This window comes from Rhinolophus sinicus, chromosome 17 (genome assembly GCF_057876585.1).
Source record: "Rhinolophus sinicus isolate RSI-liver-muscle chromosome 17, RSI-T2T, whole genome shotgun sequence".
Classification (NCBI taxonomy): domain Eukaryota; kingdom Metazoa; phylum Chordata; class Mammalia; order Chiroptera; family Rhinolophidae; genus Rhinolophus; species Rhinolophus sinicus.
The window spans coordinates 47934253-47953500 of NC_142517.1; the positions used below are offsets into that span (position 1 = coordinate 47934253).

The following is a 19248-nucleotide window of genomic DNA, read 5'->3' on the forward strand; positions in this document are numbered from 1 at the left end:
ATTCTATTCCAATGGGCTGCATGTCTTTCTTTATGCCAGTACCACACTAATTTAATTACTATAGCTTTGTAATAGTAAGTTTTGAAATCAGGAAATGTGAGACCTCCAAATTTGTTTTCCCTCCTTTTACCCCTCCCCCATTTTTGGTATTCATCATATATCAGCAGTAGCCATTAGAATTAGAATTAGCTACTGTTTAGGGACATGTGCTGTGTTATACCAGAAGATACTTATTGAGCATATACTATATGTTAGGCACTGGTCCAGGGACTGTGGATATAGAAATGAACAAGATAGCTATTACTCTCAAGGAGTTATATTCTTGGTGTGTTGAATGGGGAGAAGGTATACAGTAAACATAAAAACAAATGAGATAGTTTCATTTACAAATAAGTGTTATAAAGAAGAGAGTAGCTGGGGAACAAAGGGTGGTTTTAGCTAGGTTGATTAGGGAAGGCCTCTCTTGGAAGGTGACATTTGTTTGGGGCCTAATGGTGAGAAAGAGGCAGTCATCAAAGATTTGGGGGAAGAGTTTTCTAAGGCGTAGAAACAGCAAATGGAAAAGCCCCCATTTTGTGATTGGTTTCACCGGGTTATTGATCTATTAAGCCAGACTAGATTATATTCTGGAATAAATCCTTTAGTTCTTGAGATTGAAATCGCCTTTGAAGTATGATTAGAAATCATTTGTCACATCTCTTAGAGTACCACATTCTTAGACAGGTTTGGGGCTTTCTGTGACATTGATGATGGATTCATGAACCCAATTGTTGCCTGACTGTCTAGGTAGTGGATGTTGAGCTCCATCGGCATTCTCTTGGAGAAGATTCCATTTATCCTCAGTCCTCTGAGTCAGACATCTCTGATGCCCCACCATCTTTGCCTTTGACCATTCCAGCCCCAGTGAAAGCTTCCTCACCAATAAAGCAGTCACATGAGCCAGGGTCTGATACCTCTGTGGAGAAAGGTAACATATTTTTCCTTGTATGGAAATGCATTTTTTCTTATGTGGAGGAGTCATTCTGGGGCATTCTTTTCTCTCATTTGCATAATATGATACTGAACTGCTGCCTTCAGAGACTTAGAGTATATGGAAATTTTCCGTAAGTAGGCATGCTGCTTCTACTACACAGGCCTAGTATGAAAACACCCAAATACTTACTCTTTTCACAAAATGTTTTTCATAAAGTTCTACTGACATTTTATAGAACACAAAACTCACTAAAAAGCACAAAATTTTTATCCTTTAATGATATAGTGATTTCTTCTAATACGTTACAGGAAGACTTTTTGGGTCAGTTCCCAATTTTATAAACAAGAAACTTGAATGTTAAGTATCTAATCTTATTTAATAAAATAGAAGATTCATCATCAACAAATGTTTAAGTATTCACTTATGTAACACACATAGAAGATATAAAATTGATTCTAAATAGTGTTAGTTTAATCTTTAAGCTTACATTTTAATATGATAATATTTTATTTCTTTTATAAAATCTCAACTTTATTCCTCTTTAAATTTCAATTGCGTCTTCTTTATGGGCATTTAATAAGATAGAACATCATTAGATTAAGTGAATCTTAGTTTTTTCTCTTTAAACAGTTTTCAATTCCTATATTAAAAAATGGAAGAACATAATGAACTTGTATACTTTTTATATTATGTATGTTGTCTTATAGTTAATATGTTTTCAAATTTTTTGAAAGAAGCATTTTTAAAAATATGATTTTAGGCATATTTACATTTGTTAAAAAACAAGACAGCAGGCCCCAAGGGGAGTCACTATTGCTAAGCCTCACATCACCAAACAGACTCAATTACAGTTTCTGCCTCTCCCAGAAATGGAATCTTAAACCAGTCAATCAGGAGTTGCACTGACATTACCTTGGTCAGCGCTCATTAGGTCATCTGCCTGATAGACCCCTGCCAACCCCTAAAGGAAAGTGACTTTGCCCCAACTAGTTCAGTTTTTGCTAGTATAACTTCCTTGCTTCCACTCCTATCTGCCTATAAATGTCTTTCATTTTGTACCGTTCTTCAGAGCTCCTTTCTCTCTGCCAGACTGGATGTTACTTGATTTATGAATTGTTCGATAAAGTCAATAAAATCTTTAAAATTTACTCGGTTGAATTTTATTTTTTAACTCATTTCCCCCAAAAATGTATAAAGGGATAATAAATACTGGGGCTTGTATTTATTTTACTACTAGTAAATTGTTTAAATGGTTGTTGAAATGATACGGGATTTTTATTTTCATTCTTTTCTCACAAGGGTAAGGTTTGATTATTTCAAGTGATTGATGATTTATCATTTGCCTGTTTTCATTCAAGCAGGATTCCCAGCCAATACTGAAGCTGAGAGACACACTACATTTTATTCTTTGCCATCTTCATTGGAACGAACACCCACCAAAATAACAACATCCCAGAAAGTTACCTTTTGTTCTCATGGCAATTCAGCTTTTCAGCCAATAGCATCAAGCTGTAAAATTGTGCCACAAAGTCAGGTTCCTAATCCTGAGTCACCTGGAAAATCCTTCCAGCCTATCACCATGAGCTGCAAGATTGTTTCAGGTATACAGATGATGTGTGTAAAAATTGTTGGAATGACAAAACAAAGTATTGTGGCTTTAAAATAAAAAAAATTTCTTAGTTCTTCTAAGCACGGTTTTTAGTGAACAAGTGAGCTAATCACTTTTGATTAGCAAAGCAAAGGTGTCCCAAAGTAAAAGTCATTCATATGGGAACCTTTTTTTAAATGAGGTAAGAAGTGTATTTCAAAGCAGTCAAATTTTCATCTAGAATCAGCACAGGAAAAATATTTCCTAGGATGTATGGTTGGAAACTAAGGCAGAAACTAAGTTTGGGGATTATATATGGAAACCAGAGTGAACAGTAATAGAAAAAATTTAGAGACCTTTTGGTTTGGAGTTGAAATATCTTTTATACTCTCTAACCACACAAGAAAATTATTCCTATTTTCAGTAGGTAGGTCTGAGGCTTCATTTTCACTGAGGTCGAATTGTCCATTGCCTCACGACAATTTCACATTTATGTTAGGTAAACTTTTAATGGGAATGTATTTCATGGTTTTGGCTGTATCACTTCAGAAAAGACATGAAAGAGTCAATAGAAAAAATATTTAGGCAGTGGGAGGCTACTGTATAATACTTAAATTAAGGGGAACTAAAAGGAGTCATTGGTGCTGAAAATAGAAAACTAAGAAATGTGATCCAAGTCTTTGAAATTAATGAAAATAAAGAATGTATAGTTTTACTTACCAGTTAGAAGCATTTTGGAACTTGCTGCTTCAGAGGTCTAAGAGGTTGAACATATAAATTGGTTTGAAGTTTAAAGAAATTCATGGATGACAAATTTGATCAATAAAAGACAATTGAGGATGTTTAATGATACATTGGTAGCCTTTGAGAGTATTCTGTGGGAACATGAATCTCTCTGGATCATGGCTGGGACATACTTTTGTTTGGGGTGGGTAAATTTCATATTGTCCTATTATTATAGAAATTAATTGCAAATCAAGACTCCTGGTTCCTAAGTCCAGCTGTTCTCTAATTTCCTCCCTAATTTTAGTATCTTCAAGTATAATTTCCTCCGTAATTTTAGTATCTTCAAGTATCGCAACCACCCAACCTGCCCAGGGTGGTAAGGGATTTATCATCTAGGGATTCAGCAGTTCCACACTGTTATGTAAAGCATTGCTATTTGAACTTTAATATGCCTGTGGGGCAGCTTGTTAAAATACACGTTTGTTTTCGGGAGGTTGGGGTAGGATCTCAGAATCTGTTTCTAACAAGCTCCTGATGTTGCCGAGCCATGGATAAGGCTGTAGAGAGTGAAACACTAATCCCTGGGCCTCAGCTACACTGCTGCTGCTGCTCAGTGCCTGAAACATGCAGTCTCACTCTCTTTTCCCAATTTGTCACCTTTGTCCTGGTCGCCCGGCCCTTCTTCCATTATCTTCATCATCTTCTTAGGTGGGTTGAGTATGTCTGTTTTGTTTAGTTTATTTTTTCTTTTTAATTAATAAAGGGTCCCCTATATCAACGCCCAGTCCATCACCATTGCCTCGAACCCCAACTTCTACTCCAGTCCATGTGAAGCAAGGCACTGCCAGCTCTGTTATTAGTAATCCTTATGTCATCATGGACAAGCCAGGGCAGGTGATTGGAGCCACCACTCCCACGACAGGTGTGTGTTTGATTTATGCAACCCAAAGTATTTGATCTTTTTTAAAGATGAAATCCTAGCGTGACTTAGTAACCATGTAATGGGAAATGAAATCTCCATCCGTAAACAAGAGGAGGAATATGTAAGAGTAACGCCAGTCCTGTTACTCTGAGGGAAGGTTTATTCTTTGTAAAAGTTATATTTTTAGAAATTTACTTAAGTTTTCTTTTTAGTTTCTAAAGATTAAAAGTGAGCCATAATTATCCCCCCCAACCCCCCTGCCAAAAACAAAAGTTGATTTTATTTCATTTGGAACACGTTCTTTTTGGGCAATGTGGTTAACTTTTCCAAATTAAGCTTTTATACAACAATAGCTTTGTGAACCATATGTATTTCTCCCTGCTCAAATAAAAAGGTGCTCTTTACTTTTCTGCAAATAAGATAAATTTTCTGTACAAGAGGGAGAGTGAATGATGTGGTTATAAAAAGACTTTATAGGAAGAATAAGAAGAAGGGTTTGGATTCACTTTGTTGGTCATAATCTGATATGCTTCTAAGGGTAAACTTTCCTATAGCTTTCACTTCTAATTAAGAGAAATAGTGAAAAGGGAAATGAAATAAGAGAGATGACTATAGGTAATGAGACTAATTTATTTTCCACATAGTTGATTTTAATACACATGAATGTGTGTTGGGTCTTTCCAGATAGTTTTTTTTTTTTTTTTTTTTTTTTTTTTTTAAGAAAAGTTACGTCCTTTAACAATGAGTGTAATTGTGGAACTCCTCTTTGAAATGCTGCTTTCAAAGATCACCTAATAGCCTTTTGAATATACGTAGGGATGCCAAAAGGGTGTCCTTTGAGGATGTTTATAATTTTATGAATCAGCCAAAAATTTTTGCAGACAAGTTTGGTAAATGGAGTAGGTGATCAAATACCATTTTTGATCTTGTCTTATTTTTGACTGTAGATTGTATGACTTATTTTTATCAGACCCTAAAGGCCATTGTACAGATGTCTGATGTTGGCAGCATTTTTGAAAAGGTATAGCCTTCTAGTAAAACTACTGTGTTTCCCAAAAAATAAGACCTAGCCGGACCATCAGCTCTAATGCATCTTTTGGAACAAAAATTAATATAAGACCCGGTCTTATTTTACTATAAGACCGGGTCTTATATAATATAATATAATAATATAATATAATGTAATATATAATGCCCGGTATAGTGTAATATAATATAATACTGGGTCTTATATAAGACTGGGTCTTATATTAATTTTTGCTCCGAAAGACACATTAGAGCTGATGGTCTGGCTAGGTCTTATTTTCGGGGGAACACGGTACTTTGAAGGGACTAGCATTCACTTGAATGTATGCATTTTGGCACATTGTTAAATAACCAGTACCATTATGTTATAGTATTTCTTTTTATATAAGTAACAGAGTATATAATGTCTACTTGCTTATTGTGCTACACATCCTTACTAGCTTCTTGTCCTTTTTCAGGTGAGTGAAGTGGTCAGCTTTGTAGGATGAATCCTTAAGTATTTTTTTCTATAATAACTTCAGGGTTGTAAGTTTTTAACCCTTAAAAATGAAAAATAAGTAGTGGGGAAAAGGGGAGGGTGGTAGAAAATGCTTTACAATTCCATTTTGTAAATGGTGTTTATACTTTACTTTTAAATCTGTCTGATTTACAGGAAGTCCTACAAACAAGCTCTCTACTGCTTCTCAGGCCTCCCAAGGAACAGGTTCCCCCATTCCTAAAATTCATGGAAGCAGTTTTGTAACATCTACTGTCAAGGTAGCACTCTTACTGCATTACTGCACTTTGCTAGTTTTAAAGACAAGGTGTTCAAGTTCAATACGAATTTGTCAGTTGATAATGCAAATTTCATAAAGTTGAACCTTCAAGCTAATAAGTATCTTGAAGGTGATCTCCACACTCCCTACTTTACCCTTGATCTTTCCTACTGTAGAAAATGTTTCTCAACACTTCTGTCAATTGGTTACCCAGTATCTATTTGAAAACTTACTGTGGTGAGGCAGCCTTTTTTTAATTAATTTATTTTTTTGGACAGTTTTGTTACAGATTTTTCCTGATAAAAATATATTCATCTGACAGTACATTCCCTTTTTCCTATATTTGAACCAACAAGTAGTAAATATATTTCCTTATTTCCTTTTCCAACATGTCAGTCATTTGGTTACTTGAAAATAATTCCTCTTTCCACAACTTTTTTTTTCAATTTTTCAGAGTAATAAGGCCTTTGAAATTTAGAACTCCAAATATAATCTGACTTTTTCAGATCCAAGTGCTAGATACATATCTGTTCACTATTTGGCAAAGACAGCCCCTGCTGTTTCGCTAGTTACTCAGCTCATTTGTCATTGTTATGGCTGCCTTAAGGCTAGAACTTTTGAGGTATATACTCCTGTTTGAGAATTCCTGAGAATTCAGAGATCATCTTTCTTTTTTCCCCCAAGGATCCTCTCTTCCATAACTGGTACTAACACAGCATTTCTTGTATTTAGGCACTTAACAGTTGTGATACTGAATAGTTTTCTGGTCTAAGGCGAGGTTTTTCTCTAAATTCAGTGTAATCTCTGAGCATTGTGTTGTATGAATGCCTGAGTTATAATAATTCCCTTGAACATCTTCACGTTTTGCCAGTCTCTTTTTTAATACTTGTTGATGGTCTTTCCATTACACAGTGAAGCAGTGTGTAATTGTTTCTTGCCCCTGACATTTTTTATGGCAAATTGCCTCGGAGTTTTGTATTTTGTATTTGAGAATTAGAGACAAACGACAGTATTTTGAATGTTGACATTCGTTATCTTTGCAGTTGCTAATTGTTCAAGTTCTTTTTGTTGTTTTGTTTTTTAAATGTTTATTGAGAAATTTCCCCATGTCCTTCGCTATCTGTTTTGTGTATAGAAAACAGATCAAGTTGCGAGTGCTATTAGAAGGGTGTATATGCTGAAACACTGAAACTACCTGTTTCATTCATTCATTCATTTAATGCCTAGGCCCTACGTATAGAAAAGAAATTTGAGAGGAATACTGTCTTCTAGTACCTTACCATCGGGCAGGGGACTAGAGATGGAAAGCAGTGAGTCAACCAGATGTTAGAGGTAGTGTGATAAGAGCCTTTCCAGCATACAGTGAGTGGTTCTTAGCATGTTACAGCCTTTCTTTGCATTTGGTTTCTAAAACTACATTAAAATGCAGGTCTAGAGGCTTAGGAGACCCCAAAGAGTTTTGGGCTTTTTGTTTTGGTTTGGTTTTTGAGTTGCTTATGTTGCTAGAGAATGTCATAGGTTTGTAATAAATATTAAGTGACTAGAGTATCTGAAAGTACTCATTTTATCCTAATTGTACAATATGTATTTTTACATACACAGCAGGAAGATTCTTTGTTTGCATCTATGCCACCTCTTTGCCCAATTGGGAGTCACCCTAAAGTTCAAAGCCCCAAACCTATAACTGGAGGACTTGGAGCTTTCACAAAAGTGAGTATCTATTAAGGGATTAGCCCACAAGTTGGTATGGTCTTGTTACATAGTCTCTTTTGTAGCATCATGAAGTTGATTGACAGTACCCTACAGCATGTAACTTTAGTCTCTCAATTATAAGACCAGATCGTACTTCTGAGATGTGCTTCCATTTATTTAGTGGTGTCCACAGGGCAGCCTTTGGAATCCAGCAAGATGGGAACTGCAGAGAGCACAAACGGTGTGTGTTTCTCTCCACTGCCATCTTGCCAATATCTAAAACAAATGACTAGGTTGAGTTTGCAGATACACAGAATCAAGTCCAGATCATACTTTTGATCCCTTTAATAGCTGTTATGGGCTATATTTAAGCGTATTTTCACCCTTTTGGTGGAGTCATTCTTTACAGCTTCATTAATTTATTAATTCCTGCAGACAGAATATTCAAATATTAGTAGCTTTTTTCATGGGATGTTTATTCAGTATCATTATCATGTTTGTTGCAAGGTAATCATCAAACAGGAACCGGGCGAAGCCTCTCATGTGCCCACCACAGGAGCTGCCAGCCAGTCACCACTCCCTCAGTATGTAACTGTGAAAGGGGGTCACATGATAGCTGTGTCCCCTCAAAAACAGGTCATAACTGCTGGAGAAGGGACTACCCAGTCACCAAAGATTCAGCCCTCCAAGGTTTGTGTTGGGTAGGGATGGGGAGGTCAACAAGTAAATGACCATTGTTTGCCTAAATAATTGACAAGCACCGAAAAGATTCAGGGTGACAGGGTTGCTGATCCCAGGAAACCCTGCAGATGAAAGCCCCGTAGGGAAGGCAAGTCAGTCGGTGTTGGAGCCGCCTGCTCTTGCCGCAGTCATTGACAAGAGTCAGGGGCGTGTGTGCGAGAGGGTCCAGGGACAGGCGAGGAGGCAAAGGGGTGAAGTGTTATCTCTGGCAGTGAAGGTGATTGACCTCTTGGGCACAACTTTCCACATGATTCAACTCTAAAATAGGTCAGTGACAGGACCAAGCTCTCCTGCTTTCCTTGTTTATTTCTGATAGGAGAGTGCTGTAGTTTATACCTCTGATACCCAGGCTGTCATCTGTGTAATGAGTCTTGGCTCTTTAGAGACTTTATTTTCTTTATAACTTGGGGGTGTGGGGAATTAATGTGTTGGGAGAGCTGTAAAATTGCACATAGATCATGCTTTCCTGCGTCCGTTTGCTTACGAGTGCGTATGTATGTCATGCTCATATTTATACAGTATGTATAGTCCTCAAACAGCCTTGCAAGGAGCATATTTTCACCCCATTTTACAAATGAGGAAACTGACTCTGAGAAGTTAAGCAACTTCCTTGAGAGCATGTAGTGATTAAGTGACAGAGGATTTGAACCCAGGTCTACTGACTCCAACACTCTCTATTCCAAAGCGAATTAAAATTTGTGAGGCATTTCTGTAACTTAAACATGCCTTTAGAACATTCAGAGTTAAATTATCTCACTTTGGGGGTATATATATTCTAAAGCTATTAAGAATATTATGTGAAGTGTTTGTTTTTCAACTTGAAAGTCAGCTGATCTAGGGAGAGTGAATTGTTTTGAGAGGAATACTTTAAAATAGAAAAAGGTGTTAGATATTTTGATTAGTCTAGATAGCCACATATGGATCAAGATAAAAATTCATAGTGTTTTAAGTTCTAAAATCTGTAAGAATTCATTAACAACTTTCCCAAACTTATCTGGTCATAAGAATCATCTGATGATTAAAAATATATAGATACCTAGGCCCCTATCTCAAATTTATTGAATCAGAATCTTCTTGGGGGCCCTGGGAATCTAGATTTTTAACGAGCTCACCCCCTGACTCATGTGATTAGGCAAGTGTGGGAACTGCAGAGCTATAACATCAAATCAGACATCGTGGCCTCCGTAGCCAGAATTGCTAAGGCAGCTTCCCAGGGCTCCCTCAGTTGTGTTGGCCTCAGGGCCAGGCATTTTGTCAGTGTCCTTTAGTGAAGGTGCTACTGTCATCTGAGCCTCCTACTCAGACACATCCTATATGTTCTTCACAATCTAGTTTGCTTCAACTGGAGGTACATGGTGTTACTTACCGTGTTTCCCCGAAAATAAGACCTAGCCAGACAATCAGCTCTAATGCGTCTTTTGGAGCAAAAATTAATATAAGACCTGGTCTTATTTTACTATAAGACCAGGTATAATACGATATAACATAATACCGGGTCTTATATTAATTTTTGCTCCAAAAGATGCATTAGAGCTGATTGTCTGGCTAGGTCTTATTTTCAGGGAAACAGGGTATTTAGGTTTTTAAATCAACGTAGCGTTGCCATGTATGCTCAGAAGCTCTAGATAAGTTAGTTTCCACTTTTTGCCACTTTGCATTTTGCAAATCCACTCATCCATTAATGCCAAACAACTGTATTGGCTTTCTTGTCACATTGTCACCTACCTAATGGCACTGTAGGACTAAGAGAAAGTGGATGGATTTGTGCTGGAATGCTCTGAAGAAAGTTTAAGGGCACCTGAAAAAACAGCCACAGAAGGATGTAAAAGAATTACAAAGAAGCAGTAGAACGTGAGAAAAAACATCAGTGTTTATCCAGGAAATTGAGTGCATGCTTTGTACAGATAAGGAGCTGTCTCCAAGGACAGATTGTCCCTGGTTATTGCTGAAGTGCACTTCTAGAAACTATGCTGGAAAACGGGGTGAAGAAAAGGGTACTGTTACCTTCCATACAACTTTGGCACAATAGAAACACAGCTTATCTTTTTCCTGAAAGTGGAGAGAGGGACTGCTTTTGACATGAAAAGGGACAGGAATTAGTGGGTTCATGTGGGAAGCAAGCCGTGTGTATAGGAAAAGCATGAGCTTTGGACTAGAGCTTGTTACAAATCTCAGATCTCAGCCACACATTTCTTGTGCCACCTGGGCTGGTTTACCTCTAGGAATGCTATCCTCTGTCTTTCAGAGTTGTAGAATTAGAGATCATTGTATATGAAGGGCCTGGCACAGAACAGGCGCCCAGTAAATGATAGTAGCTAATGTTATGTGACAGAGCACAAGCTCTGTGTATACATAGTGAGTACCATGGTAACACTTACTATCATTGAGTGCTAAGTTGTAATTGGCTGTGTCTCTCAGTGTTTGGAGAGAAAATCACACATACCGAATCTCCACCTTCAGGTCGCTAACGTAAATTCTAACTTGCAGAGGTCTGTAAAGGGCCAAAGAAGGGCAGAAATAGAAACATTGAGTCAAAGCGTGAATCAAAGTGATAACTTACAACAATACAGAACAAAGGGTGTCTGCTTTGTAAAACTAGAAGGAAATTAGAAGTATAGAGAGAAGTGTTGTGGAATGGGAGAAGAGTTGAAAAGTGAGTTCAGGTTCTAGGCCAGAATGTTGGATTGTTAAAAAAAAAAAAAGAAAACTGAATTTGGGGTTATAGTGTTCCACTTAAGGACCTTCCCTGTGTCACTGGCAGCTGTGTGTAGTCGTATGTCTCCCACCCACCTCGCTCCCCAGAATGCCAGACTTCCTCCTTCTCCTCAGCTTTTTAGAACAAAGCATGGGGTGTTCATCTTGGGAGTGGTGTGCTTCTAGTGGGTAAGTTTGCTAATAAAAACTGCCCTCCTGTGGCCAGCTTGGGACACCACATTTTATTTGGCTCTTGGAAAGATTGTGTCATATCCTGGAAATTTTGAAGCAATTGTGTGTGAGGGTAGAGGTTGGTACAAGGAGAGAAAAGCAAGTCAGATGCATGGAATTTGGGGAAAGAAATTAAAATAGGTTCAGTATTTTCCCTTGAGATCTTTGCTTTCTTTGTTATTTAGGAACACAAAAATAGATTACATGTCAGTTAGCTTATGCAATGGATTATTAAATTTGATATATTTAAGAAATGTAAAGAGTCTTAGGAAAAAATTTCAACTACTACCTATAACGCAGAGGCTTAATTTAAATAAATTTTTTTCTCTCCTACATAAAAGACCAGTAAGCAGTGTTGGTGTGTTGGTTCCACAGTTAAGAATCTAGACTCCTGTCTTGTTACTCTGCTAGTCTCAAAATTTGGTTTTCAGCTTGTGGGCTAAGATAAGCTACTTCATCTCATTCCACCATGTTCACGTTTCTGGCCAGCAGGACGAGAGAAGGGGAAGGGGCTGGCGGAGGGAGACATACACTCATCACTTCTGTTACATCCCTTTAGCCAGAAATCAGATGGCCAAGCCTACATGTGTGGGGGCTGGGAAATATAGTCAATATTCTATGTGGCCGTGTCCCTAGCTGAACATTGAAGGCTCTGTTACTATGAGAGAGAAGCAAAGAATGGATATTGGTGTTCAACTGATAGTTTCTTCCATACCCAAAAATGTTTTTCTACATTAAGAAACTTTTTTTCATAAACGCGCAGAAAAGTTCTTGATCAGCAAGAGTTTTTGTGTCTCCACATCGCTAGGGGGAATGGCCTCAGCTCTGCAGCACACACTATTGCCTCCAGATTGAGGCTCATACAGTCAGAATAAGGAGAGTAGGGTAATCCTAAGAGATTGTTCTAACCAAGCCAGGATAGCTGGGAGAATTTCTCTTCTCCATCCTAGGTCAACTGGCTTTTTAAAAAACTGGTTCTTTGATTCTTCTGTTTCTTCCTTCTTCCCTTCCCTCTTTTCTTAAACTTACGTAGGTGGAGAGACTATTATAATGAATCCTATGTGACCATTACCCAGTTTCAACAATTATCAGCATTTTGCTAGTGTTATTTCTCTTCCTAGAATATTTTAAAGCAGATACCAGATTTTATATACTTTAATTTCCATTTGACTAATAATCTAGGGTTTAAGATGAAGGTCCTCTGTCCTGGCCAAATGCTGAAGACAGTGACAGATATTTCTCCTTTGGCTCTGTCTATCCTTTGAGTCCCCACATAGCTTCATACATTACCATTCTTCACTTAATAATGTGTCGTGGTTAGCAGCAGCTATCATTTACTACGTACATCGTGTTAACTTGGCATTTTATGAACTTATTTTCATTTATGCCTTGGAATCTTATGAGATACATATTATTATCCATATTTTATAGATGAGGTGTCTAAAGCTAAAGCTCAAAGAGATTAAATAACTTATTATCCAGCTACTAACTCGTAGAACAAAACTGGGAAACAGGTCTGACTGCTTATAAAAACCTATACTCTTTCCACGGTGTTATACGGTGGTTTATAACAGTTGATTAGGTGACCATTTTCTTTACATCAGCCATATTATCCAAGCATATATATGGCAAGTGTATTTTACTGTATTCATATTTTTTAAAAGAAACCGTATATGATTTAGTAATTATTTAACTTAAAAATTCTACTCATCAGTTGTATATGATTTATCATTTTGTTCCACCTCTTAAATAATCCTATTGTTTAATTTAGAAAGATTCTAAAATTTCAGTAAAATGCAGAGAATAATATAATCAATACCCACATAAGCTCCACCCTGAATTAACATGTTCATGTTTACTTCAAATCATATTTCCTCCAAATACATACAACTGATAAAGTTGAAATCCACTTTGTTCTTCCCAAAAGCAACACTGCCGTGAATTTGGATGTGTAGCTTTTCGTCCTTACTTTTATTATGTAAATACATAACCATAAATAACTTGTAATGTTTGTGTGTAATGTTTTTATTTACATAAAAGATACAGTTGACCCTTGAACAACATGGGTTTGAACTACGCGAGCCTACTTATACGCAGATATTTTTCAATAAGTATTATACCTGTACTATTTTCAATCTGTGGTTGAGAGTCCATGGCTGTGGAGGGCTGACTGTGTACATTGATCTACGCCATTTTCTATAGGGGATGAAAGCATTCAGGGATTTTAGTATCCGCGGGGGTTCCTAGAATTGCAATCCTCCATGGATACTGAGGGACAACTGGTGTAGTTAAGTTTTGGGGGAGTCAAAAGTCATACTTGGATTTTCAACTGTGCGGGGGGGGTTGGCACCCCAAACCCCCACGTTGTTCAAGGATCAACTGTATTCTAAAAATAAAATTGCAACCAAGGGGTGTTTGAATTTTTAAATTTTATTAGATGCCAGAACCTCTCTGGAGTGGCTGTCCACATTCAGTTTTCTACAAGCCGTGAACAAGAGCTCTCCATAGCCTCTAGCCAGTTCTTGGTGTTAGCAGATCTAAAATGTTTTTCCTCCAATCTGATAGGTAAAAAGTACTTCCTACTTATTTTTTGTGCTGTTTGAAGATAGATCTTTTGCTGTTCTTATAAAAGTCTTTTCCTCTAGTATCTGGTAAGTTCTTTTTATGAAATAAAGAACTGGGAGTGGGAAACCCTGCCCCACTTGCAATTAATTAAATTGTTTCTTCTAATTTAACATCTCTATTCCTTTGTACTATTTTCTTACTTGAAAGAGTTCACCTTATAGTATTTTCAGAACCAGATATGTCTGACTTTCATAATCTGGGTACTGGGGTCTTTTTAAAAAAAAATTCAATTGAACGTTCTTGCTTACACTTTTTCTTTTTAACAAAGTAGCTACCTTTGAGGAAAGGAAAGATTAGAAGTATATATAAAAAAATGACTTTTCTAATAATCAGCTGGAAGAGGTGTCACATGTTGTACTATATAGTAAACGACATGAATTATTAGGCCTTCTAGAGATGAAGAAATAATTGTTTCAGATGGAAGTAATATAGAAGGGGTTACAGAAGTGGAGATTATAGTTCACATATAAGAATGTTTACTGCAATTTTTTCAAAATGTGAAGTCTAAAATTACCTAAATAGCCACACAGTCGTGAAATGTTTACATAGGTTATGATATATCTATTCTAGTATATTATTATTTAGTCATCTAAAAATGTTTTTGAAAAATAATAACATTGAAAAATGCTTGTGATATGACGAAAATTTAAAAATTACAAAACTATATGTGTGATCCTAAGCTGTGTTTTAAAGTAAACATTAAAAAGAATTGGAAGTAAATACATTAAACATAATAAGAGATTATTTCTAAACAGTAGAATTGTTTTTAATTTCTGTATTTTCTATTAAAAAACATGTATTATTTTTTTACACATGCTTAGATAAAACTAACCTTTTGTTGTAATAATGTCTTAAAACCTGAGAAATATTGCTGCCTTTCACATCTATCATAGGTCGCATTCCTAGATGATCGGTTTAGACTGCTAGACATGTATTATATCTAGGGCTTCGCTTTGTTCTTTGCCAGAACACAGTGATTATTCTGCTCTAAGCTCTTGAAAGGACTGCGAGAAGAAGCACTGCTGGACTTTCCTCTTTTTTGAACAGGTTGTTGGGGTGCCGGTTGGGTCTACTTTACCTCCAACAGTGAAACAGGCTGTGGCAATCAGTGGTGGCCAAATCCTTGTAGCCAAGGCCAGCTCTTCTGTCGCCAAAGCCGTTGGTCCAAAGCAAGTTGTGACCCAAGGAGTTGCCAAAGCGATTGTGAGTGGAGGTGGAGGAACCATTGTCGCTCAGCCAGTGCAAGCCTTAACCAAGGCTCAGGTGACTACTGCTGGCCCTCAGAAGAGTGGATCCCAGGGTTCAGGTAACTGAGACTAACTGAGGCTCTTCCCCACCCAAAATGTTCTTTGCTCGTGATTTTATTTGCTATTTGGTTCTGTCTAGGAAAACCTAGTAGGTTGCTGCTATTAGAAGTATATAAAAACACGTTCATGTTTTTCATGTAAATTTTACATGGAGGTCTGTAAGTAGTTTGTGTGTGTATAAGGTGTGTGTGTGTGTGTGTGTGTGAGCAAAATAATAAAAATAGAGGGTATTTCTTGCTACTGCTTTCAGATACGAAGAATAATTTTCATTTGTCCTCATCTCCACTTTGGGTTATATTTCATACTTAAAACTTGGTATGGTCATTTGCCAGTAGAATTTTGAGATACTTGACTAATGAATTCTCTACCAAACAAAAGTTTAAACACCTTGAATATGTTTGGGGCTGTGACGTGTTGTTTCTGTGAAGGCATGAAAAAATATACCTAAGACAATTAAATATTTACTAATTTTTGAAGGTCTTGATGAGGCTAAAGAATTGTTGTGGTGATTTGGAAGGATAGAGGAGAGTAGGTATCCAGACCAAAGATTTCAGAGGTGACGGATTGCTGCTGATGACAACGTTCATTGGTGGCAGTAAAAATGAGCGCTTGAGATGCATTGGAAGAAACGATCTTTGGAGTTTAGCAGAGCAGCAGCTGAGAGCTGAGAAGCCAGAGAATTAAATAAGTCATCTACAAGGCTGTCTGTCACTGGGAATGGCAGTCTTTGGCATAGAGAGTAAGGCTTTGAGTCAGGAGTCAGTCTTGAGCAAATGAGGGGAAGTGGAAGTTCAGTAAAAGCCAAAAAGAGAAGGATAAGATTGTATAGCCAAGCCGGAGCCTCATTGGAGCTGGGGGATTTTTGTTTTTGTTTTTCTGGAGTGAGGGGTGATAGTGGTCTGAAAGACAAACTAGGGAGCAAAAAGGCTCCTTTCGTAGATTGAGGTAAAATAAAAAAATAAAATAAAATAAAAAATACCAGCCCCTGGCTAAGGGAGCTCCTGAGGAAGTCTTATCTTCAGAGGACTGACAGGTTTAATTACCACAAAAAGAGATAATGCTCTAAAGGGTGTAATGATCATGGCAGGAATTCCTGGGGGCGTGGTGAGAGTGTAGGAAGGAAGGAGGAAGGGAAGAGGTTGCTTCAGATCAGGAACGGTGTGCAGTGTACAGGCAGGACGTCAGGTGAGGTGGCCGCCGCAGAGGGTGGCGCTTCTGGCGGTGGCAGACACACACAGTGGTGTAAGGTGGAGGAGGCTGTGGGAGTCCTTTCCCTGTGTGGTAACTCGTGGTGCTGTAGTCTTCATTTCATTTCCTTTGAATTCAGAGACGATGCAGCAAGTTTGACTCATGTTTAGAGGTTTTATAGCCACAAGCACCAATAAATAAATTCTCAGGAGTAAAGGAAAGCTCTCTGACATAGGTGAGACTTTAGAAAGATGCACTATAGTTTCATAGCATATGTGCCAGTTGTTGACTGTACCATTTTGTAGGTCTTACAAAGTGAGGGAGGCTAGAAGTGTTGTGTCAAATCAGTAGACTCATTCATTACTAGAAATTGACTGAAGGGGCTTTAAACCCAGGGGGCGATGTGTATTCATTCACAGGGAGGATGATTATTTCATTGATTGTCTAAACCACAGCGATTTTCAAAGTAAAAAGAGTGTCTGTTAATTACAGTGGGACTTAGGTGTAAACTGGAACTGTTCTAAGCAAATCAGGCATATGGTCACTCTATTTAAAAACAAATATAAATTTCTTATAGTTTATAGCAGGCTCTTCTTGTATGTAAATTAGTTTTCAATTAGCAAGCTACTTAAGAATATCAGCCTTTAAAGCATTGTGCCTCTAGTAAACAAACTTTAGAGTTTACTGTTTGCTAGTGTTTTTTAATAAGTACTTTATTATTTTGTTTTCATTTTAGAGAGAGCATTGCTTTCAGTTCCCTCGTATCTTACTGTTTCTCCTCTTTTTCTTTTTTACCATCTTAGTAATGGCAACATTGCAGCTACCAGCCACTAACTTGGCCAACTTGGCAAATTTGCCCCCTGGCACTAAACTCTACCTTACAACCAACAGCAAAAACCCTTCAGGAAAAGGAAAGCTGCTGCTGATCCCTCAAGGAGCCATCCTGAGAGCCACCAACAATGCTAGTTAGTCCATCATTAAATGCTTTGGTTCTTGGGTCTCTGGGTATGTTCGTCTCATCCACCCGAGGGGAACTTCTTACCTGTTTCAGGAAGCATTTCCGTAGCTCTGCTTGGAGGTATAATGCCCAATGCACTTAAAACATACACATGATTTAATTAGAAGTAGCTTTAAATAGTCATTGTCTTAGCAGGTGGCACTGTTATTTTGGGTTTACCTACTCAGAGTTGGGATCAGGGACAAATTACACTGAAGAGGTATGACTACTGCGGCTGTGGGGGGAGAGAGCTGTGAACTGTAAATTAAGAAGAGTTCTTTCAGTGGTATCTGAAAACTCATGACACCTGGGGTGGTCTACTTCCAATAGCTGGAACCTATTTTTATTTTGAAGGGGCTAAGAATGGGATTGGAATCAAGTTTCTCTGCTTCCCATTACTAAGATGTGCTGCTTATGTTTGCTAGGTTTGGAGATGGAAAGAGAAATAAATACAGGCTCAGCCTTAGTGTATAAGTCTTAAAGCCCTAAGGAAAGTAGGTGGTTTATCTAGACTTACATAAACTTTTACTTTGACTTATAGAAAAAAACAATTTGGGTAGTGTTGAAAAGAAAAGAGTAAAAGGAATTATGTCCCTCTGAATCAGAAGTACAGTTGGTACAGCAGTCAGGTTCATTAGAAATTAGCCACTCTTGCCAAAATGTAGCATGTAAGTTAATCACCATTTTTATTGATGCTAATGGGTGATTTCCAGTCTCTCACCCCGGTGTTTTCTTTATACCTAAGCAATGGCATATAAAAAAGTTAGCTATATAAGAAAAGGACAGTGTAAGTATTCCAAAATTCATCAGAGAACTACTTGGATTTTAGTTAATATACATTATGTCACCAAAAAGGGAGTAAAAAGGGTCCAAAGGCTTTAGAGTAGAATTTGAAAAGCAAAAAAGAATGGGGCCTTGGAATCATAAATAAGAGGAAAGTTAATTTTTTCCAAGGTGGAGTAGACCAAAAAGAGAGTACTATAAAATTACATAAAATTCCAGCAGTTTCACTGAAATTGAATCAGATGCCATAAAGGTTGGAAGCACTTCTCTGAACACATTCAAGTGTCGATTAAATCAAGCCAACACTTGTTAGAAAATGTCAGTTTCAGACTCTTGATCTCCCACAACTAAATCAGAACAGTTGTCAACGATAAGTTCTTACAGTACTCAAAGCTGAAGTAGTCGCAGTCATTCAGTTGAAAATAAGTAGATGTCAGTGTTCAACTCTAGGAAATCCTCACTTATATCACAGAAAGGAGGAGGAAAATAGGAAAGGGAAGGAGCGGTGGTGTAAAGGAGACATCTCTGGGCTCACCTGTTTTTCCGTTAAGCCTCTTCTTGATACTTTTTATGATGTTGCCGTCATTCATTTTATTTGCAGACCTGCAGTCTGGCTCAGCTGCCGGAAGTGGTGGTGGTGGTGGTGGTGGTGGTGGTGGCGGTGGTGGTGCAGCAGGCGGAGGCGGTGGCAGTGGAGGTGGCAGCAGTGCAGGAGGAGGAGCCACAGGAGGGACCCAGAGCCCCGCAGGTCCTGGAGGGATATCCCAGCACCTGACTTACACATCCTACATCCTCAAGCAGACGCCTCAGGTCTGGCCATTGTGACTGGTAGCGTTTAAATCATTTAGTCATTTAATAACTGCCTTTAACTGTAGTACCTTCACATGACAGCTCGGGGGTCAGGGGTCAGTACCAACATTTTAGCCCAGTTATAAATCTGTTATTTTGAGCTTGTTTTGTTTTGAAAGAGGAGGAAATAGAGATGCAGAAAGACTTAAAT

The 19248-nt window shown here is 37.8% G+C and overlaps 1 protein-coding gene across 8 annotated transcripts in view; it reads left to right on the top strand.

The window, feature by feature from the left end:
• YEATS2 (YEATS domain containing 2) overlaps nucleotides 1-19248 on the top strand; it is a 79110-nt gene that overhangs the window by 36836 nt on the left and 23026 nt on the right. For 3 of the 8 annotated variants that reach the window (XM_088793932.1, XM_019735813.3, XM_019735814.3), the window contains 9 exons: nucleotides 787-967; nucleotides 2335-2574; nucleotides 4051-4209; nucleotides 5888-5991; nucleotides 7593-7700; nucleotides 8190-8372; nucleotides 15021-15279; nucleotides 17272-17433; nucleotides 18850-19058. In XM_088793932.1, coding sequence (XP_088650058.1) covers nucleotides 787-967; nucleotides 2335-2574; nucleotides 4051-4209; nucleotides 5888-5991; nucleotides 7593-7700; nucleotides 8190-8372; nucleotides 15021-15279; nucleotides 17272-17433; nucleotides 18850-19058 — 1605 coding nt within the window. Of the gene's footprint in view, nucleotides 1-786; nucleotides 968-2331; nucleotides 2575-4050; nucleotides 4210-5887; nucleotides 5992-7592; nucleotides 7701-8189; nucleotides 8373-15020; nucleotides 15280-17271; nucleotides 17434-18849; nucleotides 19059-19248 lie in introns of all 8 variants that reach the window. The other 5 variants (XM_074328635.2, XM_074328641.2, XM_088793931.1 and 2 more) reach the window with 3 other exon arrangements.